This window comes from Monodelphis domestica, chromosome 5 (assembly GCF_027887165.1).
Source record: "Monodelphis domestica isolate mMonDom1 chromosome 5, mMonDom1.pri, whole genome shotgun sequence".
Classification (NCBI taxonomy): domain Eukaryota; kingdom Metazoa; phylum Chordata; class Mammalia; order Didelphimorphia; family Didelphidae; genus Monodelphis; species Monodelphis domestica.
The window spans coordinates 38,144,738-38,168,209 of record NC_077231.1 but is presented as its reverse complement, the minus strand read 5'-3'; the positions used below and the strand labels follow the sequence as shown (position 1 = coordinate 38,168,209).

Sequence of the window (23,472 nt, the reverse complement as noted above, 5' to 3'; positions counted from 1 at the left end):
GGATGGTATTGGAGTGCTGTGGTCCATAGGGTCACAAAGAGTGGGACACGATAATCACATTCATCTTTTCTCAGGTCTCGGTTAATTAATCTAGCTCAAGCCCCCATTCTGTCTACAAAACTAACCAACTACTCACAAGACACATAATGTGTACCCAACTAGCCACTCACAACAATGTATTTTGGGATCTTGAACAATCATTCATTTAAATGTAAGTCAAAAGAAACAATACTATCGACATTAATATGTTACATTTAAAATATAAATATAACCTTGTGAGCTAGGTGCTATTAATATTTGCATCTCAAAGAGACCAAAGGAAAGGAATCATATGTACAAAAGCACTTTAGAAGCCTTTTTTATTGTAGCAAAGAACTGGGAATGGTGCCTGCCCATCGATCAAGACAAGGCAAAACAAATCATGGCATATAAATAGAATGGAATATTATTGCTCCTTAGCAAATGAGGAGAGGGATGGGTTCAAAGAAACCTGGGAAGACTTGTATGAACTGAAGAAGTGAATATGAGCAGAAGTAGCAAATATTGTGAAGAAAAATAACTAGGAATGACAAGAACTCTGATTAATGTAATGTAAAGTTCTAAAAGACTGATGATGAAACTATGTTTCTTCGTGCTCTTGACAGAGGGGTGATGGACCAAAGGTGCAGAATGAGACTTACGTCCTCAGACACATCCAATGTTTAGATTTGTTTTTCATGACTATACTTATTTGCTACGAGGGAGAATTCTTCTTTTTTTGGATGGGGGGAATGTAATGACAGTGCTGCTAAAAAAAGAAAAATGACACCAAAGAATCATCTAAAAATAAACAGAAGAAGGAAATTCAGGAGGGAATACATAATCAGAATGAATTGTGTAAAGTTTTAATTATGAAAAAATCCGACAAGCTCTATACAAACCTTATGTATACTAGAAATTCACCATTTCATATACAATCCCCTTTATCTTTATATATTTAAATGTTTATTTGTTAATATGTATTAAATATAATTTTTTAAAAGAGGGAAAGGAAGGGATGGGAAGGGAAAAGATGTATTGCACATACATGTTCATCACCCTTCTGCTGCCCATCATTTTTCCCCCTGAAAAATGAAAAGTTCTGATTAGCTAAGATACTCTCAGATTCACCTGAGCTTCTTCTAGAAAGATAGATGGCCATGATTCATTGGTAAATTCTATCTAATTTAAGAGACACCTTTCCCAGAATTCCAAAATAGGGTAGCCATGAATTGATTAATAAAGTTGGCAAGATAATTAGTTTTTGTTATTCAAAAACAATTACTAAATTAGAGGAGAGTAGATCTTATTAGAATAGTTCTTAGAGATTCTTGTATCCCTTGTATCTCAATTTCTCCATTTCATATCATATCAGTTTTTATAGCTAGTTAGTGAAAAGATCACAACCAGAATCTAGAACTGACTTCAAGTTCAAAGCTCTTTCCTGTTGCATTGTGATGCTAATTATTCATCCCATTAGTAATAATAACTGTTAGCATTTATATAGTGATTTAAAATTTGCAGATCTTTTACAAATATTATTGCATTCTTACAACAACCCTGCAATGTAGGTGCTATTATTATCATCCCCATTTTACAAATGAAGAAACTGAGGCAGACTGCACCTAGGGAACAAGAATATTGATAAGCTGTCAATAATACTTCCTAAAATGGTCCTCGTGGTCCAATTCAACCTCTTTTTACACTCATAACAAATAAATAAAATCAAACAAAATAAATCCACCCATTGGCTGGGCCTGAAAATGTCTCACTCTGTACTTCACCTCCCTTTTAGAGAATGGAGAACATGAGGGTTGTGATTATTTATTGCATTCCTCAGATTAGTAAGTCTTTCATAGTTGTTTTCCTCTCCAGTGTTTTAGTCTTGGTATAAATGATTCTCCTGGTTCTGCATGATTTCATAAACATCTTCCCCGGTTCCTCTGAATCCATCCCTTTCATCTTTTTATAAGGAATAATAATATTCCATTCCATTTGAATATCCTAATTGCCTCAGGCATTTCCCAACTCATTGGAACCTACTTTGATTAGTTATTAAGCACAACTTTCCAAATCAGTGATTCTTAACCCTTTTGTGTGTGTCTCACGGATGCTTTGGCAGTTAAGTGAAGTCCTTCGCAAAATGTTTCTTAATGTACAAAAGAAAAGAAAACCAATTCTATTGAACAAAGAAAACCAATTTTATTGAAATCCCACCAATTCAAACAAAAGGCCAATAAGCCCAAGGTAAGAACCGCTATTCTCAAGGATGCCCCTCACATTGATGCATCTATTTTGTCTGTCATGACTTTGTATGGACATGTTCCATTCCTCAGCTAATACAACATACTGTAATACGCTATTTGAAAACAGGGACTGAACTTCTTCCCCAGCCCCTGGCATGGCTCCCAACACCTAGTGGGGCTGATGTGTGTATACGTACACCTGATTGGTTGTTTTCGCCCTCGACCTGCCCTCTCCCCCATCTCCCACTCTGCGCAAGTGTAGTGCCAGCCCTCTGTGACGTAAGTCACTTCTCCCTCTCCCCTCCGAGGCCAAGCAGGGTGGGGAAGTCTCAAACCAACTGCCCCGCGGTGGCGGGAGCAGGGGTCACCATGACTGAGGCAGCCGCTGACCCTGGTGGCCTTTCTAAAGAGCTAGTCCTTGAATCTTCGGAAAAGACGCTGGACACCCAAGTGAGGCATCGTCGGCGGTCGGTGCTCCGAGTTTCTCAGCTCCTGCTGCGGGCCATTGCTGCCCACAAAGGATTGACTCTCACTGTACTCAAGAAGGAGTTTGGCAACGCTGGCTACCAAGTGCGCCGGAAATGCAGCCGCCATTCTTCCGAGACGCCCCAGGCAGCGTCGGGTAGAGGCACCTTGCTTCGGGTGAGCGGCAGCAAGGCCGAAGGCTACTTCAGAGTCTGGAAGAGTCTGAAGCCAATCAAGAAACGCCCTAGAAAACCAGCCACGAAAATCAAGGAAGTGCACAAGAAGCGCTTGGCGTCCCTGTTCAGTGGCCGTTACAAGAAGGCGCCTGAGCAGGGTTCCCAAACCAACCCGATAGACTCATTGGATCCGGAGACCATCAAGAGGCCGGAGTCCTCCGAGAGGCCGAAGTCGCCCAACACGGCTGAGGCTACTAAGGTGACCGAGGCTCCTTATACACCCGAGAAGAAAATCTCCATGGAGCAAGTGAAGGAGACTCCGGAGAATATGGAGATCTCCTCCTATACCTCAAAGCTAAAGGAATCAAAGAAAACGAGGGAAGAGATAAGGCGCAAGGCGAGGCGGCAGAAGATGAAGAAGCTGAAGATGGAGGAGGAGATGGAGATGAAATCCATGGAAACGTTAAAGGAAAAGAAAGAGAAGAGAATGAAGATCTTGGAGCACAAGAAAGCGACAGCGAAAGAAGACAAGAAAGAGAAGACTAAGGAGAAGACCAAGGAGAAGGAGAAGGAAGAGAATGTTGACTCTGAGAAGCCATTGAAGCATAACCCAAACGACCCTGGCCGGAGTTATAGCCCAAAAAGTGCAAGGCAATCCTACAAAGTTTCTCCTGGAAAGAATTCCCTCCAAAGGAAAAAAAGCATACTAAGGATAGATGCACGCCGTTAGTGTATGGAGAGGAATCTACAGCCCCTGACCTAGGCTCTCACTCCCACTCAGAGACTCCTCTTGGAACAATCTATGCACTCACTGAGTGATATGGACAGGAAGTATTTACTATACCTTTTCCCATTGTCTTTGTTGTCTTTATTTCCTTTTATGCTCTGGGAGTGGGATGCAGGGAAGAGGAAGAAAAAAGGATGAGGTCAAAGAGGGTGTAGGTGAGTGTCTCCTGACATCTAGGATCAGCTTTCCTTGCTTATTTTAAGTTGTATAGAAGAAGAAAAAATTCAAGAAGAGGGGAAAGAGTGATAATACATTTTTAAAGTTTTTGTTTGTTTGTTTGTTTGTTTTTGTTTTAATGAAGGGAAGGAACCAATTCACCATGGCTAAAAGACTCAGGGATGGAGGGGAGGTCACCACATTTTACATACTCTTGGCTTCCTTTGATGCACACTGGGCTGGCTTTACGAGAAATAAGAAAATTAGGCATAACATTATCCATTGTATAGGCAAAAAAGCTGGACAGTTCTCACACATACAGAAATATCTGGGTTGAAATTCTACTTATATGGCACTCTCTCACAAAACATCTCTCCTCCATAGTAGATGGGGACATCAAATTGACCATATTTTAAAATACAAGATTATGGAGTCTTCATTACTTTCAATATTCAATATGAAGACATGGGGGGGGTCTTTAGCATGTCAATAAGTATATTGTAGATTCCCAAATGAGAATAAATAAAGGTGAATATGATAACCAGACAACAGAGTGGAAAGTCTACTCCCAGAGAGGAGTTACGAAGCTACAGAGAGGTGTTCATTTAACAAACTTAAGAACCCAAAACTATCTGTAATAATGTATTTATGCACTGAAGGTGTGGGACACAAAGAAAAAAAATTTTAATATGTTATCATCCAAAGGGTAAGGTGTAGGGATAGTGATAACCAGAGAATAGTGACTATGTCAAAGACCAGTGGAGACATAGTAATCAAGATTCCAATGACAGAAAACCAAGAGAACCTCAGCTGAGATGACCTTATAAGGATTTAGAGATCCAACAGATATAATAGGATAGAGAAGAGTAGGGATTGTATGTAATATGAGAATGTTTCAGGGTATCTCTAGGAGTGACTCCATTTTTGAGGGCCATAGTCTTAGATCTGAGTGCTATAGGTTCATAAAAAAATTTTTTTAATACTTTATGAGAGCTCAAACAGACTCTGGAGGTTTGATTCACAAAACTCATGAGAAGGTGATTTACAATTTGACAATATCCATTTGTAACAAAACTCCCAAGTATATTTGGTAAAGGAAAGGGGTAAAGTTATCCCATCCAAAACAGGAAGAGGAGACTTGGAATGAGACTGGAATGGAAGGTGGTTTTCCCAATACGAAATAAGTGTACATGTGTAGTCTTAGTCCTTACCCATAGTTCAAGAAAAGAGGAAAGCCAGCAGCAAAAGAAACAAAGGGAGCAAAGAACAACAGTCTAGCAAACCTTCAGGAGGTTGAGTTTCTCAAACTAAAGAAAGTCTAAAGTAGACTGTAAACAGTGAAAACAAGGAAGTAGTCAAAAGAGTGACCCAGAAGTTGTCATAATAGCTAACCTAGGTCAAATGAAAACAGTATTCAATGGTGGGTCTCTCAATATTTAGAGCTCCTTCAGCTATCTCTAAGTTTGGGGGTGGGAGGTGAGGGGTGAAATCACTAGAGGCCCTAGAACAGTGATGGTGAACCTATGGCACATGTGCCGAAAAGGGCACATAGAGCTCTCCCTATGGGCATGCCTGCAGTCACCCCCCATAGTTTGTTCCTAGAAAATCAGAGGGACTCTGGGCAGAGTTGTTTCTCTCCCCATCTCCATGTGCCTGAGGACATGCCTAACATCACCTGACCTTTTTGCTCAACAGCCCAATAGGAGCACTTCCTCCCTCCCCTGTCTGGGGTAAGGCAATGGGGTGAGGACTTGAATGATGAGTGAGGATGCAGTACAGACAGCAGCAGCCTGTTGAGTCTGTGGTGAAGATGATTCTGGTGGGGTTGGGGAGGAGCTAGGTTTGAGGGAAGCACAGCTCACAGAGGGGAGATGAACACTGAAATCACTCTCCTCCCCCTCTCCACAGGTACCTCTTATCACCTGCCCCTCTGCCTAGCATACATACTCTTAATGGGAGTGCTTCCTCCCCTGCCCAGGGTAAAGGTAGGGGGGTGGCATGGCACTTGTTGGGGGGGGATGCCTCCCCCCACTCCATCACTAAAAGGTTTGCTATTACTGCCCTAGAAGTTCAGATTAATAACAGTGTGCTCCCATTACTGAGGTACCTAAAATGCCCAAGTAGCTTGGCATTACAGGAACGACCCTGGTCTCACAGATCTAGGTATTTCTCCATAGCTCCTCCCACTCAAATTCTCTTCCACAGATGTTCCTCCCCAATCCAAGTTGCCATGCTCTTCTATATTACAGCCTGAAGTGTGAGATATGCAAGTCCGATAGCACCCTGCTGCATTGAAAATCCATCCTCTCCTCTCAGTGTTACAAAGGCTTTGTGTGTAGACCCAATTCCAATGATCACGGAATCTAGAAGCAAGTTAACTTTGGAGAAGTTAGATTTCTAAACATTGCGGTTTCTTTGAACACAAGAGCAATGCTCATACTCATTTTTATGTATCTTAACTCTGATCCCAAAGAGAGGAATGTAGGCCTATTTATCCTACCTTCACACATTCCACAGCAAAAACCACGTCCTGACCTTCCTCTAGTTGCTTTACTTGCCAAGGCTTAAGGCACATACAGGTAAGCTTTGGGGAATAACACTTCTTCAGTGTCAGGAATTTTCATGGATAAACACTTCTTAGCAGCCTCATCCTATCTCTGAGAGGGACTAGGGACATAGGCTGGGGAGTTGTCTCAACCTGCTTCATTCTGGCACAGCCAATCCCTGTGGGGAACTTCAGTGAATATGAGGATTAGCCATCAAATACCACTCCAGGATGGCCCTAGCATCTCACCCCAACTTCCAGGAACTCAATCTTACTAAAACACTGCCCTCTCCTTTTTTTTAGGTGTCTAAATGAGTAAATATTTGCATACAGGCAGACAAAACACATACTCTGAACTCCTGGATCTGACAGCCCTGGTTCTTCAATCTGGCAGCAGAGATAATTCCCCAAATTGTGCCCCGAATGAAAGCTAAAGGCAAAAATGGAAGTGGGGAGGACTGTATTCAGTGGGGAAATGGGTAACAAAGGAGCTCACTAAATTCAACCTATAACTTGTCTTTTAAAGGTGGAGTTCCTGAGATTGGAAGTTTCCTTTTCAAAACTCAGTTGGACAACCCATCTCTGGGAGACCAAAACCCCTCCAAAAGGAGGAACGTGGTATTTGTGGCAGGACAATGATCTTCTGATGATCCAGCCTCAGTTTAAGGAGTACAGGAGTGCTGGATAAAGGTTCTGGGGTGTTAAGAATAAACTACTAATTAATAAAAAGCAGGCTGGAGAAAGAAGCACCAGCCACATGTGGCCAGCTGTTCCCTTCACAGCTGGCTGCATCAGATTTTTGGCCAGATGTCAAGACCTGCCTCCACCCCACCAGCCACCAAACCAGCTCTTCTCTATGGTCCCAAGTCAAAAGAGCCCTGCTTCCTTTTCCTAGGCTCATTTACACTATTTGTGACATCACTTTTCGGAGTCCCTCTGATCGGAAGGCTCCGACCTCAACTCTAGGCAAGAGGCTGTTCTTCCCTCCAGTGACCCCACATGTAAGTCTGCTCTTTTCTCCCACTGTCTTCATTCAAGCAGGGGTGTAACCGGTTACAGTTGAATCCAACCCGGATCAATCCAATCCAACCCGGATCAATCCAATCCAACCCATACTATCCTTTTAAAATCCCAGGCTGATCTTTGGGGACTAAGGAAAAGAAAGGGATAACACTAGTGTTAAATTCTCACAGGGGTAAACTAGTTAACCGTTGGAGCAACCGATAGTGGTAACCACACCTGACCAGTTCCTGAGATATATGGTTAAGGCAGTGGGAACTGAGCCTGTGTCAAAGCAATCCTCACTCCTGCACCTCACCTTTTTGTGGAGTGAAAGAAGAAAAAACACTTAAACTCAGAACACTAGCTTATATTGAAAGATTTTACTTATATTTAGAGATCCCCATTGTCCCCTCTTTCCCAGAATCATTTCCCAGCAGGTCATTTTACTTAATCCTTGCCTGTAACTGTCTTTAGTGTTGGCTTTTTTCTCTTAAATTTTCTTCCTATTTGGCAGAAGTTTTCAAGAGGGCACCCACCCTGTTTTGAGGACATGAAAGAAGATGGGAGAAAAAAACTGGTTATAGTTCAATTTCTTCATTGGAGAGCAGAATCCTTTCACTTGAACTTTCCATATCCTCTCTGGGTCCTTTTCTTAAGACTCCAGTCTTATAAACAATCCTAAATAAGTTAGGGTTTAAGAATAGGAATCCACAACAATGACTCATCAGGATCTGGGTTTTTTTCCATTTAAAATATATACAGGCGCATATTCTAGAAAGAGTGACAGCAGTGTTCAGGTCCTGATTACAGGCTAGGAGACTAATTCTCTAGCAAGAATAAATTTGAAGGACTCAATTGAAAGTGAAGAGAAAACCAGTGTAACCAAGATCAGAAGGGGAACAACAAACTGGGGGGGGAAAAAACCTTTATAACGAATTGATAAAGGTCTAAATTTCTCAAATCTATAGAGAACTAAGTAAAATATTTACTTAGTAATAAGCCATTCCCCAGTAGACAAATGGTCAAAGAATATGAACAAGCAATTTTCAGATGAAGAAATTAAAGCTATTAATAATCATATTAAAATGTTCTAAATCACTCTTGATTATAGAAATGCAAATTAAACAACACTGAGGTACCACCTCACATCTATCAGATTGGCCAATATGACAGTAAAGTGATAAATGTTGGAGGGGATGTGGCAAGATTGGGACACTAATGCACTGTTGGTATAGTTGTGAACTGATCCAACCATACTTGAGGGCAATTTGGAAATATGCCCAAAGGGCCATAACACTGAGAATACCCTTTGATCCCAAAGGTAATAAAAAAGGGGAAATGACCTATTTGTAAAAAAATATTTATAGCTTCTCTTTTTGTGGTAGCAACGAATTGGAAATTGAGGGGATGTCATCAATTGGGGAATGATTGAACGAATTGTGGTACATGTTGGTGATGAAATTCTATTGGGCTATACGAAATCATAAGCAGGATTATTTCAGAAAAAAGCTGAAGATCTACATGAACTGATGCAGAGTGAAATAAGCAAAATTGGGAAAACATCATACCCAGTAACAGCACTATTATACGACAATCAACTATGATAACTTTGCTACTCTTAGCAATACAATAATCTGGGACAATTCTGAAAGTCTTTCTGAAGGGGGATGCTATCCTCTCCAGAGAAAGAACTGTTGGAGTCGGATGGATGTGAATCAAGACATACAATCTTTCACATGAGTGTATTTATGGTTTTATTTGGGATTTTTGGTTTTTTATGAGGATGCTCTTAAAACAACGACCAATATGGAAGCTTTTTGCATGATAATACATGTATTGTTCAGAAAAAATAAAAACAAGACCAAACAAAAAAAAGTAAAAACGTCACACCCTCCATAGTCAAAGGCTTAATGGAAATCCTATTCTCCAGATTTAATAAGGAAATAGCTCATAAGAGCATGGAATTAGCATTCCCCTAACTGCTGGTAATTTGATTTGGAGTAGGGATGGGAATTGAGGGAACATGAAGTAAATAAAAGGGACCATAAGTTGGGGAAAGTGACATGCACAATGTTTCTTTATACTTTGTAGATCCCTTTAATTGGTGGTAATAGGTATCATTTAGGACTTCCTGAACTTACTGTTTTTAATCTCCATAAAAACCCTCCTCCTGTTGTTTCTTTAGATATGGTAACAAGATTCTTGAAAGCTGGGATAGCACAGTCCTCAAGACTTCTGGTCCTACCAGAGGCTAATTAAAATCAGCCTCACTGTTAAAAGAGGATGGAGGTCACCAAGAAAGAGTTTTTATAAAAAAGCAACTTATGCAACTCTCATTTAAAGCACTGAGGGACTATGATCTGCACTGATAGGGGAGCCCCCAAAATCAAGGATCAAATGGGTTTGTTCATTTCCATTATTTGTAAAATGCACATGAATGATTTCTAAGCATCTTTCATATAGAATATAAAAGCTCAAACATATTTATCAAAACTGGATTTACCTAGTTATAGTCTAAGCAAAAAAAAAAAGGATCTTTCATCAGCAGTCATAGATTCAGGCTCTTCCAGAGGGCTTTTTTTAACCTTTACCTTCTGCTTTAGAATTAATTCTATATATTGGTACCAAGGCAGACGAGTGGTAATGACTAGGCCATGGGGATTAAGTGACTTGCCCAGGGTCATCACACAGCTAGGAAGTGAACGAGGCCAAATTTGAACCTAGGACCCCCTATCTCTAGGCCTGGTTCTCAATACACTGAGTTACCTAGCTGCCCCCTATCCACAGGATTTTAAGACTTATTTATATCAAATCAGTCTGTATTTATCCCCATGACTAAGCCTTTTCCACAGATTTTATTGAGTCTGTTAACCAAAGATTTTATGTATTCATCAGTCACAGATCTGGTTCCTACTTAGACTGGAATCAGAACCTGGGTTTAAATCTCTACTTAGACGATTACTACCTTGTATGACCTCGATTAGGTCACTACTTCCAAAGGTCTCAATTTCTTCAACTCTAAAATGAAGTGGTTAGATTTGGTTTCTGAGGTCCTTTCCAGTTCTAGATCTATGTTTCTATAACCAGTGGCTCCCCCTCAACTGGGCTAGGGTTTGGGGCAGGGAGTTTAAAGCCTACCAGTAGCAGCAACATCAAGCAGCAGTAACAGCAGAAGGAGATGGCAGGAAAAGCCTCTGTGAGGGAGAGACCCAGCTACCCGGCTCTCCTGGTGGGCAGGAGTTGGCAATGAGCCTGAGAAAGCTGTGAAGGGTTTCCCAAAGGGAGAAGGAAAAGGGGAGAGGGAAAACCATGGCGGGAGAAGAAATCTGATTTCCTCTAGTTCTGGTATCCCTTTTGTGGTTGCCAAAAATTTGTAGGAGTAAAAATGAATAAATACTCCTAGTATTTAAAAATACATAGGATTTTAATAATAAATCAAAAAGGGAAAAGAAAATGGGTTCTTTCAGTCAAGTGAGCAGAGCAAAGAGAGCCAGAGACTCACACCTGCAGCACTTTACCAAAAGCACAAGCTCCCAAAAAAAGAGCCCTACAACTTGTGAGTCACAGCCAAATTTATTTCCCAAGCATCCTTATGTAAAATGAGGCCGTAACTTAAAAGGATGCTGGGAAAGTAACTCAGGTGTGGCAAAATTTCCATCTGCACAGTCCAGAAGACTGATGTTCTTATCAACTCAGTCTTTCATGAGCAATAGAATGTTCATGGAAGTAGATAGTTTCATCTCATTTCCTGATGACTATCTGGTTAGTTTTCCCAGTTGCTAAAAAAAATTGTCATGGAGAAGAATCTGGTCCAAAATACATCAAAATAATACATCTTAATTCTTCCCAACCCTCTTCCCTCATAGTATATATCCCTTTTTCTCCCTTCCCTCTTACCCCCATGTGCTTTTATAAGCTTTTACATTGTGAGATTACAAAAAAGAACAGATTTAAATGAACAAAAACAACTACCAAACAACTCACCAATCCAGTAAGTACTATAATACAATCATCTTAGAGCTCTGAAGTTAGTGTCAAATTGCATGGAATCCCTAGAAATCTCCCGAGTCAGAAAGCAGAGACCAATTCAGAGTTCATCTACAATTATTTCTCCTGAAGTTCTGCTATCAGAATCAAGAGGATGGTCTTCACGAAGTCTTCCTTCCTTTGGTGGGGTAAGTCCAAGTCGATCAATAATGAGAACAATGGGCTAGTAGTCTGTTATCCTCAATTACTGCTCAGGACTTTAAATAATGCCCACACAGCACACATCTGTTCTGCACCTTCCCCTAAAATCTACTAAAAGGGACATCTCCTTCTATTCAGAAAACCTCAGCTAAGAGAGCAAGGTGGCTGTTCCTAGAAGTTGTAGAGTAACTAGAAGTACCGATAAACAAAGGTAACCACCCACAACAGGGCCTTGATTGTTGCACCTGGGACAAGCTTTCTACCTTACCTCATCATCTAGCCCTTATATTTGAACTTGATTTGGATTTGGCTAATCTTTCCAAACATCAGGGTTCTTTCAATTAATGACAAATTCCTTGTTTCTAGAACTCTGCAAAAACCTACTATGCAACAAGGTTCACAGTTAGAAAATTTCTGCAAGCACCTGTGCATACACACATATAGAGACATATCAATAGTCAAGAGAAGGTAATAAAATGCTTCTTCATCTCTAGGCCCTACTTAGGTTTCCAAGGGTAAAGGAACATTATAATCCTATCACATGGGGAATGATATGAGGACTTCATTTCTATTTTTCTGAAAGGAAAACAATCCTAATGAGGTCAAAGTAGAATAGTGAAGAGAGCAGACTGACAATACCATCCTTAACTTTCTAAATGGGTGTAGGGGTCATCGTCCCTTTGGTCCTCCTGCTTTCCTCCTCTTACTGCCTAATCCATTCAAACAGTGAGGACAAGGATCACAAGGGAAGGGACAACCCTTTTAGGAGATCCCCTGGCAGCAGCTGGGAGGATCCTGACAGGCTTGCCCTAGTGGAGGCAGAGTGAGGTTTTAAAAGAGATGTCACTCTGTTCCAAGTCCTTCGGAGACTCCCCTGATGGGTCAGGAGGTGTCTATCCAGATGGTGTTTCTGGCCAAAGCTCTTCTCACAGTAAGGACAGTGGAAGGGCTTCTCCCCAGTGTGAATTAGCCAGTGCCTTACTAGGTGGTGCCTTCTTCCAAAACTCCTCCCACACTCACTACACACATGGCACCTCAACCCTGATGGAATACATGACTGCTTCCTGGCTTGAGGGACCTCTTCTACCTTTTTGGCCTTAGGGAGTTTCTTCCCTTGGACATGAACCTTTTGGGGACTGGCCAAGTGAGAAATGCACTGGAATTTCTTGCCAGTTACAGGGAACCTGCTGAGGTTCTCATGGATGTGAGTTTGCAAGTGTCGAGCCAAGTGATGTCTCCATCCAAAGCTCTTATCACACCTGGAGCAGTTATAAGGCTTCTCACTTGTGTGTGTTTGCTGATGTTGAGCAAGGCTAGAACCCCAAACAAAGTGTTTCCCACACTGAAGGCATGTGTGGGAGCTTAACAAGGAATCTGCCCCGATATCACAGAGAATGTTGGGGAAATTGTTTTTCCGAGGAGCAGATGGGCTCCGTTTCTTTCTCATGGCATTATTTGGCATAGTCTCCCAGGCCCCTTCCCTTTCTGAGCTCCAGAGAAAAGCATCCTCAGACATGCTGGATAATGTACCGTGCGATCCCGGCTCCAGCTCAGGGCTGTTTCCGTCATACTCACTTCTATCTCCTGTTGGAGAAAAAATGAGAATCCAAACATGAAAAGAGGGCTTCACAGGGTCACCCCATAACCTGAGTCATATACAAGGCTCTATGCTGGCAGCCAAACCCTCCCACAAGAGTGGAGAAAGCTGGTTTAGTCCTAGGACCTTGCCTGGATCCAAAAGTTCAAGCATCTGTTGCAGGTCTCTGGAAAGGCCTAAAGCTTCTGCCAAAAGGTGTAAGTGGGATGGAATCTCTCTGATTGAACCCCTTTGCTCTTACCTGGATAAGTGATTCTTGGGATGTCCCTTTCTTCTAAGTCCTGAGTGGGGTCTGGGACCCATTGCTCTTCCCCTTCTAGTTGGGAGATCATATCCACTTTAGGAATTGGAAACTCTGGTGAAAGACAGAAATGAAGATATCAAGTAGTTCACTGATAGTTACAGAGATAATAAAATAAATGCACCCTTCATTCTCTGTAGTGGTGAATGAAAATTAGGCTCACTCAGGGTCTTGATACACTCTTTTATTTCCTCCTATCGTCTGGCTAAATCTTTAGCTAGTTGTCTTCTGCTTACAACCACAGTGCTTCTCTTCCCTCCTAATTTCTTTTGCGACATTTTAAGTTCCAAGCTATCTCCCTCCCTTTTTCCCCACTCTGCACAAGAGAAGGTATCATTTGGTAAATATATATATATGATGTGTGTATATAAAACCATATCTTGCATACTTCCATTTATCAGTTCTTTCTCTGGAGGTGAACATTATTATTCTTCAAACAATACTGTTATGTACAACATTCTCTTGGTCCTGCTCATTTCACTTTTTATTTATTCCTTACAAGTTTTTCAATGTTTTTCTAATATCGACCTTTCTTTAATGCAGTAGTAGTCTATCACAATTATTTACCATGATTTGTTTAGCCATTCCCCTCAGTTTTTAGTTTCCTTTTCCTTTTTCCCTGATCATCTTAGGAGGAAATCAAACCTTCGGGGAGCTCTGAGTCATAACCAAGAGGCATTTTGAGAGGCTAACATTTGCAAAAGATTTCAGGTGTGCTAGGTCCAAACAGACTCCACAGGGAGAATGAATTTAAACTATGATTAAGAGAGAGAAGGTTGAGAGAGGTGAGGGCCAACATGGCGGCTTAGGAGCACCTAAAGCCCAACCTCTCCAACGATCCTTCCAAACCAATATTTATATCACACTTCAAAGAAAACAGAAAACCAAACCCAACAAGGAGAAAAAGTCAAGAGACTCTTCTACTGAAAACAACTTGAAAGGCAGGCACAGTGTGTCTATATTCATGGGAAAAGGGAAAGAGGCTGGCTAGATACCGGATCACCTTAGGAAACAGACCTAATAGTGGTATTGCTGGACCAAAGGGTACAGTTTTATAATTTTTTAGGCACAATTCCAGTTTGCTTTCCAAAATGGTTGGATCAGTTCAAAGTTCTACTAACAGTGAATTAGCAACCCAATTTTTCCATATCCCTGCCAACATTTGGCATTTCCCCCTTCTATCATTTTATCCAATTTGATGGGTATGAGATGATGTCTGAGATGTTTTAATTTGCATTTCTCTAATCAATGATGACTTAGAGCACTTTTTCATAGGACAACTTTGCTTTCTTTATCAAAAAACTGCCTGGTGATATCAAAAGATATTATTTATTATTTGGGAAATGACTTATTTCAAAGTAGCCTCACTGCCTTTTTAGATTATCCTGTCACTTAATTAGCCTTGGTATCAGTATTTCACTTTCTTCTGTCCCACTGTGGCAGTCTTTGATATGGAATCCAATAGACTCAACTTTTCCCTGATGTTGCCTCATGATGGTCTCAGACAGGAACACATTAGGCTTTCTTCCTTCCACCCCTTTCCCCTAAAGACCAGAATAATTTTGTTGTGGACTTTTTTGTTTAGTTTTTTAAAGAATCTTCATTTCTAAGCACCTCAGATTTTTAACAGTAGGTTTTTCTTTGGTGGGATCCCAGATAGACTCCTTGCATTGAAAAAAAGCCCCAACAGATTTGTCTTCCTCAGGAGTGGTAACAGGCAGCTCTAATCTCTTGGAATTAATTCTCTGTGCTGAGTGAAGCCCTCTGACAGCCTGTTTAATAGGGGAGGCTAGTGCTTACTCAAAGAGACCACTATTCCACAGTTTTCTTCCATGATGTATTCTCCATAAAAGTCTGTCTGAGATGGGTCCAGGCTCCGCCACTCTTCCTGAGAGAAGCATAGTGACACGTCCTTGATTGTCACCAGACCCTGAAATAATACATGAAACTTCTAGTCAGATAATTCAGCCTGGGTACAAATGTGGCAGTCAATGAGAGGAATCCCATAAGTTTTTGAGTATAAGAAGGATGGAATGATAAGCAGAAGGTTAGAGAATAAGGAAGAATAAAAGTCTATTGTCTCTGGGGGAAATTTCTCAAGAACTTTGCTGGGGAAACCTCCCACTCCTCCTTTCCCATAGAAATGTTAACTATTTTCATGTCATATTTTATATCTGCCCTGCTTTTGCCTTAGAAAACCCTGTTTGGGACCAATTATTGCCCATTATCTTCTCTTCCCCTTTTCTTATCATTTCAGAATGGCACAAGCAAAATAACCTTCCCTAGCTATTACTTCAACGTTTTTTTTTTAAATTTTATGGACTGGGGCCTATGATTTCACTGATATAGAAATTCCAATGGAGGAAATTCCTTCTACCAATTAAGATTAGCCACTGCAACTTAAGAAAAGTGCCTGGGGACACAGAAGTTACATGTCTTACCTAGGGTTGAAAAGCCAGTTATATGTTAGTGCCTGGGACTGAACTCCTTCAGAGTCAGACTTCCTTTCCACTCCATCACACTTTCCACCATGTCACACTTTTTATAACATTTTCCCAACGGTTTCCCCATGGGCTTTGATTTTAATGTCTTTACTCCTTAAATCTATCCCTATCTACCTTCTTCATCTTTCTTATTTCCCATAATTTGACACTTTTTGATTAGTCCAGTTACACCTATCCACTTCATATACTCCCAAGCCACTACCAAGACTTTCTTCCAGAATGTTCTGGATCCACTTGAAGATCCCTATTGTGTCATTAGGCACCCTTCAGACAAGTATGATCACTGTAACATCCTCAATAAGGCCATCCACTAAAATATTTCCTTTCCCCTAAGGGTTTCCCATCTTTTTATTACCTCTACATCAATATTTCTAGTCGGGATTATTTAACTCCATGGACAGGGATAATATCTGTTCAGTACTTTGGGGAGATTACCACCAGTAGAAAGGAAATCTAAAGAATAACCATAATGATAAAAGCTTCTTAGGAAGTAGAAGCAGAGATGGATGAACAGAAGCTCCAAAGGGAAAGCAGGGTGGGGCAACTCTATATTAAGGCAGTGCTGTGGCATTGGTGGGAAAAGAGGAAACCACAGCCCACCTGTAATCCAGCCCCAGGAAGTGCAGCTGCCATCTCCCAGTGTCTGGTGCTCCCCTCCTGGGGAAGGACAGGAACCAGGGGAGTAGGCAGAGCTGGGGGAAGGGAGAAAGGAGCCATTAGAGACCAACCAAGGATTGCCCTTCTCATTGAGACTAACCCGTCTCACCCCCCACCCCAACCCCCCAGAAAAGTCTGCTTTCAATGCTAAGGAATTAGAAGAATGAAGGATTATTCCATTTTTTAATTCTATAACACTCTGATCCAGGATATTACACAGACAGTAGTTTCCTTTTTCAGCTTGGTAAGCCTTTAAATTAGCCAGTTCATGACCTTAGTAGATCCCTCTCACATAAACTGGAAGAAGGGGGTTTTAATTCAGTCTGAATATTTTTTTAAACCCTTACCTTCCATCTTAGAATCAATACTGTGTATTGGTAAGGGCTAGGCAATGGAGGTTAAGTGACTTGCCCAGGGTCATACAGTTGGGAAGTGTCTGAGGCCAGACTTGAATCTAGGACCTCAATCCTTGAGCCACCCAGTTCCCCCCCCCCCGAATATTATTTGCATATTATTTGTATTACTATTCTACAGACAGGCTAATCCATTCTGTATCAATTTTTCACCTATATATAATAATTAATGTGGCAGAGAACCTGAATAGATACAGATAGAGGAGAAAAGGAATGTTCTACCCAAACAGCAAGAATTCTTAACTTCTTATGTGTCATGAACTCCTTCTCAGAACGTTTTTAAGTGCATAAAAAAAGGAAACTAAGTATATTCAAATAGTTATCAATATATGCCTATTCTATCTATTACCTACATATATGTGTACGCATATGCATATAGGCATGATAAAAACCAAGTTCATAGACACCAGATTAAGAACCCTGCCCTATGGTAACCCTAGCTCAGGAAGAACAGGTTCTGGGCATTGGTTATAGCCATTTGGGACAATTTTTCTTTTACCTCTTGAATAAGTCTTTGAATATTCCAGTTGGTACCTTCCCCACAGTGTACTGCTGACTCTCACCTCTCTCTTGAATGGGCTGTGATTCTTCTTCAGAATCAGAACAGGAGTCCTCTAATGGTCCTAGTTTAGGGCTTTGGAGTCCCTCTTCCTGGCCTTCTTCTTCAGCCTGGGGCTCTGTTCTCTCCAGTGGAATATTTACTGATTCCCTCAATGTGCCCAAGGTGGTAGACTGTTCTGAGAGCACTTCCTGTCCATGAACACAGACTGTCACCTGGAAAAATAGAAAAGGATGGCATTTCTAGAGAGATACAGAAATTAGCTTCTATGAAGGCAAGCAGGAAAAAATTAGTTGGAAAGGAATTTTTAAATCTAGATGTACTCACTGGTTAAGTTCCTTGCTAGGTTTCCTGGGGACCCAATATATTTGCAGATGTTAGAGCAAAGTTTCAAATTATGATTTTGGATAACTAACAAGAGAATAAATGTCTTTCTGGAGACTGGAAAGGACAAAGTTAACAGCTATATTTTTAAGTAGTAAAAAAAAAAAACACTCCATGAACCAAAACCAATTGAAAAGATAAGGGAAATGTAATGATTTGAAACACTTAAAATGGACACTAAGCAATACAGTTTTGTGAAGAATCAGACTAATTTAATTTCCTTTTAATATAGTGACAAGTTTAGGTCTAATTTAATAAATGAATTTCATCTCATGTCAAATTATCATTAATGGCCTTAAGAATAGGTGAGTCTTAGACAATTCCCTCCTTTTGGATCTCAAGCCAGAGACAACTTCATGAGGCTTTGGATCAATGGTATCAAATTCAAATAGAAAGGGATTCCTGCTACTCCCAAATTGATGTAGAAAACCACACATTAACATTGTTTTTGTTGTGCTGTATTTTATTTATTCCATCAAAAATTTCCCAATTATATTTTAATCTTTCTCAGGAGCACTTGGAACTCTAGATTAATACAAGTTCAACACTTCTGATCCAAATGAAGAAATTAGGAAATTCCAGTAAATTAGAGAGAAAACTCTATACTTTAAGAGGCAGAAATAAAACTCTAACAGCTATGAGGAAATACTGATTAGAGGCAAAGTAAAATTCAGTATGGAAAAGTGGAAGATATAAATGTAAAAAATTAGTAAGGACCACAGAGACTCATTTTCCACAGAAACATGTCAATGCTAAAAATAGATCACAAAGTAAGAACAATGAATTTAATTTACATTATGTTAGTGCAAATAAATGAAGTGTGATATGTAATATCCAGGAATTGATCCTTCTATTTTCTTAATATTAAGTATGCCTCATTAGAAAATCATATTCTTTGAGTACAGCGAAAATGAAGTGGCTCCAGAGGAAAGCACCAAAAGTAAAGGATGCAAAGCAGAACCAAAGATCAGAGATTATAAAGACTTAAGGGATATTTTTTATGGAGAAGAGAATATTGATTCATATCTGTTTTCAAATATATAAAAGGATATATCAGAAGAGAATGGGATTATCTTTAAAGAATTTTTATGATGAAGTTTTTAGACATAGACAGGTACATTCTTGCCTGAAGACAGGGATGATTTCTGCTCAGTAAATTCATGATTCTATGATTTTCAATTCACTCCTGGGCAACAGAAGACAGTGAAGAAACTCCCAAAGAACAGGACAATACCTGAGTAATTATACTGACAAGGCCTCTTATTTCAACCTGTTTATCTCCTGAGCAAATACTTCGTAATCTTCCTAAATACCCAGTAGGCCAGGATAAGTAATGACATGGGCTAATTTCATTTATTATACTCCTCTTAATACTTAGTAGGATAAGTCCGAGACCTTCTAAGGTCTTAGATGCAGAATGCAGAATAATGCAGAACAAAAGTTCCCTTCTCAAATCTAGACCACCTGAGGTCTAATGCAAAGATCCCAGATTGATTCCTATATAAGAAATATCCTGTATATATTCCTCTTTGCCTCCCTGCTGCCACTCTAAGTGAAGAAAACCCAAAAGAAATATACATTCCCATTTTGTTTTTCTCCTCCCCTCAATCTCAACCCCTAGTCTTCCTGTCTTTTACACATAGAACATGATTTCTCCTTCTCACCCACCGCCTGGGTCTCCTTGGTTCCTTCTGCAAACTTTCCACTAGAGCCACTGCCTCCTCCCCACTCTTTGGACATCTCTCTCGAACATGAGTCTGTATTTCTCCAGGTAAAATGGTCAGGAACTGCTCAAGCACCAATAATTCCAGGATCTGCTCCTTAGTGTAAAGCTCAGGCCTAAGCCACCTGTGGCAGAGCTCTCTAAGCTTGTTATGAGCTTCCCGGGGGCCCGATGCCTCCTGGTAGTGGAACCATCGAAAACGCTGTCGAAAGCTCTCAGGGCCAGAGTCTTCTAATTCTGGAGAGGCTTCCTGTTCCCATATAGAGTCTTCCATGACCTTTATCATCAAGGACCTTTGAAGAATCTCCTCAGGTGCTGGCACTGGAGAGCTTAAGGTTGAAGTCATATATGGGTTCTTTGGGTTCTTGAAAAGTTTCACTCCATCTAAGGTTTAAGCTCCAGATCCCCCTCTTCTACCTTTTTCTCCTATACAGGAAACTGGGAAAGAGGTGCTTTCCCCCTATGGAATGCTAGAAGAGAAAAGAAATACACCAAAGTTATAGAAATGAAGCATATAAGAACACTGAGGTTCCCAAGGATTTAATTATCATCTCTATTCTGATGATTCTCAAATTGACTTATTCTGCCTTTACCACTCTAGTCAGGATAATTCATTCTCAGATCTCCAAGGGCCTGCTGTACATCTTGAACTGTATAATCTACAGATATTTAAAACTTAGTATTTCCAAAACAGAATTAATTATCTTCTTTCTTCATCTCCTCCACCTTCCTAATTTCTCTTATTGGGAAAGGGATCATTATCCTCCCAAGACACTCAGGCTTACAACCTAAGTACCATTTTCCATTTCTGTAAATCCCAGCCTATCCAAACCATTGCCAATTCCATCCACTTCATCTTTGTAATATCTTTCCAATATGCCCCCTTTCTCTTCTTTGATGATATTCTGGTCATTCAATATCTCAGTTCAGGGTTTATGTAAAAAGTTATCTAAGCTTTCTAGATCACAAGTCTCTGACCCTATGAAGGAAAAAAATAATTCTATTTTATCTTGTTACAGGATGGCATTTGACACACAACTTCCAAAGGAAGTTCATGTTTTACAAAACTTTAGTCCAAGTCTGTGCTGTAGGTGTTTGTGTGTGTGTGTGTGTGTGTGTGTGTGTGTTATAAAGAATTTAAATTACTGCTAAAACAATACCATTGGATGGTGCTCCCTACCCATCGTCCACCTTTCCAGGCATTTTACACCCAACATGCAACCCACCATGCTCCGTGCCCTTCCATCGCTCCCTCCTCATCTTCATCCCCTAGCTTCCTTCAAGATTCAGCTAGACTTGAACCTTCTCCCAAAACTCTCTCCCATGCCCCCTTGATTCTGGTGATTACTCTTTCTCGAGGGGGTCAGGGGGTGGGGTGTAGGTGATGTACTCAGTCTAGGTGTGTACATATTTGCTGGCCAGCCATTTCCCATTAGAGCTGCCTTTGCATGCCCAGCGCTGGAACACAGCAGGCGCACAATAAATAAATGCCTATAGTCCTGTCTCCTAGCTCCCCACGAGCCCCGGTCTCGCGACCCTCCCCAGGCCTTCGAGTGTTTCTGCCTTGACTTCTCCCTCCATTTTCCACTCTCACCTCGGCCGGGAGAGTCGGGGTTCAGTGGGGGTGGGGCGCGGGGATGGTAAACGAGGTCAGAAGGTGCTCCCAGAGCCAAGCATCCCTAGACCTGGGCAGGAGTATGTACAGAGAAGGGGAGCAATGGGCAGAAAGAGGAGAACGAACCAACTCGGAAAGAGAGGGGGGTGACAAGGGAAGGGCGGAAAGCGGGCCAGGCCAGGCAATGAGACCGGGCCAGGCTGTTTCTCCTCCACCACACGCCCCACGGGGAAGAAGAGGAACAGGTTGCGGCCTGAGGGCCAGGGCTCCTATCCCCGGAGCCTCCAGCCCGCCCCTACCTTTCCCGGGTTTCCTACAGATGGAGCTGGCGAAGAGTCCAGCCAGCACGGAAATCCCGCCCACTTCCGGGGCTCGGTGACCCGGGGCGTGGCGACCTCTCTAGGAGCCTGGACGTTTTGGCATCTCTGTGGGCTTTGAGCGCCTCGGTTTCACCCACCTGGGAAGAGCTTCCGGGGAGTGCTGGCGCCCCTCCCCCCACACTCCTTTTTTATACCTTGCCTCTCTCGGATTTAAAAGACAAATAGGAGATGAATCACCCACTGATGAAACAACTTCATCCAGATCCAAATACCCAAACGGGCATAACTGATTGTCCTTTGGCTACTGTTCACAGGAGTAGTCAGGTCACCTTTCCTTGGTTTTGCAAAATTCTCTTTGGCCAGCCAGTTGGATTGATGATGCTTTTGTCACTTTAATCCATCAAGGACAATGAATCAGCCTTTCAGCCAACCTCAGAGCGCAGAACCAGCCTCACTTGATTGGGAGAATTCTGTCACTCTTGGCAGTTCAAAAGAGAAAGCAGAATCCCGCTATAGAAAAAGCTGGCTGTGCTTGCAAAAGGCTAAAACCTCTCAGGGAAATGATTGCTTTGCGAGAGGCAAATGCAATTTTGAAAAAATCGATCTGAAGAGCTTTGCAGTTTTTGAGCTTAAGAGAAGTGCTTGGCACCGAAATTGTCCCGAGGCATCCGTTCTGAAAACCTATTGACTCCAGTTTTAGAACTGCTGTTTCACTAAAAGGGTAACGTTGCGACTTTATTAAAAGAAGTTAACAAAGTAACTAAGAAATGATTTTGTCTGGTAACAGAATGGAATGCTCCCGAAGTGGAGCCAGAGATATCTATGTGTAGTGTAGGTAGAGCCCTAAAAGAAACAAATGACATTTAGGCTTTCAGTCATAAATTGCCCCCAGGCACACTGTTTATGTGCCTCCTTGATCAATTTTTGTTAAGGCTGTGCTTACCTCTCTCCTCTTCCAATGGACATTATGGATTGGCTGGAGAATATGGCCTGGATTTATGGGTAGACCTTTTGATTTTTCTTGCCTTTGCCTTGTTTAATAATACGAAGGAATGCCTAAGGAGCTCAGGAGCTACAGTGGCAAACAGTAGAAGTATATTCCCTCATACAAGCATCACTCACTAGTAACAAGCTCTTTTCTCTGGGTACCCACCTAAACCTTCAAGAGTGAATTATCCTAGACATAAAAAGAAGTATCAAGTACCATATCAGATACTACTCACACAGACAATACCAAAAATGCCTGGGAGGGTACCACACCCAAACTACACTTTCATGCATTTGCTTTCCCAGAGGAAGGATGCTTCTAATTATTATTTCAATATATAAACATATTTAATATTTAATAACCCTTACTTTCTGTTTTAGAATCAATACTATGTATTGGTTCCAAGGCAAAAGAATGATAAAAGGTAGACAATGGGGATTAAGTGACTCCTCCAGGGGTCACGCAGTCAGAAAATGTCAGAACCTCCCATCTCTAGGCCTTGGCTCTTAATCCACTGAGCCACCTCATTGCCCCCCAATATAATTTAAAGGATAAATGTTTACCTGAATCCAGATAGCATCTTAGCATTTGGAATCATAGACAGGATTCCCTACATCCTTCTTTTTTTAAAAATCATATGCACATATATACACTATATATGTATATATATATGTATATATATATATATATATTCAAACTCTTATCTTAGAATCAGTACTATGTACTGATTTATGATTTATTTATTATGATATATGCAGATTTGAACTCAGACCTCCAATCTCTAGACCTGACTCTCAATCCACTGAACTACCCAGCTGCCCCATATTT

At 41.1% G+C, this 23,472-nt stretch overlaps 2 protein-coding genes across 5 annotated transcripts; one reads left to right on the top strand and one right to left on the bottom strand.

The window, feature by feature from the left end:
• The first annotated feature begins 2,533 nt into the window (after positions 1 to 2,533).
• On the top strand, positions 2,534 to 3,958 carry LOC103100764 (testis-specific H1 histone). The gene has a single exon (XM_007502929.3). It carries the CDS (start codon positions 2,634 to 2,636, stop codon positions 3,633 to 3,635), a length of 1,002 nt encoding a protein of 333 aa, XP_007502991.1. The 5' UTR covers positions 2,534 to 2,633; the 3' UTR covers positions 3,636 to 3,958.
• A 5,174-nt stretch (positions 3,959 to 9,132) lies between these two features.
• Positions 9,133 to 22,059, bottom strand: ZNF641 (zinc finger protein 641). Of its 4 annotated transcripts, none has more exons than XM_007502930.2 (7): positions 21,636 to 22,059; positions 19,663 to 20,191; positions 17,619 to 17,829; positions 16,586 to 16,677; positions 15,282 to 15,411; positions 13,422 to 13,535; positions 9,133 to 13,167 (listed from the first exon to the last, which is right to left on the bottom strand). In XM_007502930.2, exons 2-7 carry the CDS (start codon positions 20,065 to 20,067, stop codon positions 12,323 to 12,325), a joined length of 1,797 nt encoding a protein of 598 aa, XP_007502992.1. In that variant the 5' UTR covers positions 20,068 to 20,191; positions 21,636 to 22,059; the 3' UTR covers positions 9,133 to 12,322. The 4 variants fall into 4 exon arrangements, with proteins under 4 accessions (XP_007502992.1, XP_007502993.1, XP_001375345.2 ...); XM_007502931.2 differs by having other exon boundaries at positions 19,667 to 20,191; positions 21,636 to 22,029; XM_001375308.3 differs by lacking the exon at positions 21,636 to 22,059 and adding an exon at positions 21,316 to 21,629.
• Between the last annotated feature and the right edge of the window lie 1,413 nt (positions 22,060 to 23,472).

Coding starts and splice junctions, on each gene's coding strand:
- LOC103100764 (XM_007502929.3), top strand. CDS start 2,634: ATGACTGAGGCAGCCGCTGACCCTGGTGGCCTTTCTAAAGAGCTAGTC.
- ZNF641 (XM_007502930.2), bottom strand. CDS start 20,067: ATGACTTCAACCTTAAGCTCTCCAGTGCCAGCACCTGAGGAGATTCTT. Junction 16,678..17,618: donor ACAGCCCATTCAAGAGAGAG/GTGAGAGTCAGC, acceptor CCCTTCCCCCAG/CTCTGCCTACTCCCCTGGTT. Junction 13,536..15,281: donor TGGAATAGTGGTCTCTTTGA/GTAAGCACTAGC, acceptor GTCTTTCACCAG/AGTTTCCAATTCCTAAAGTG.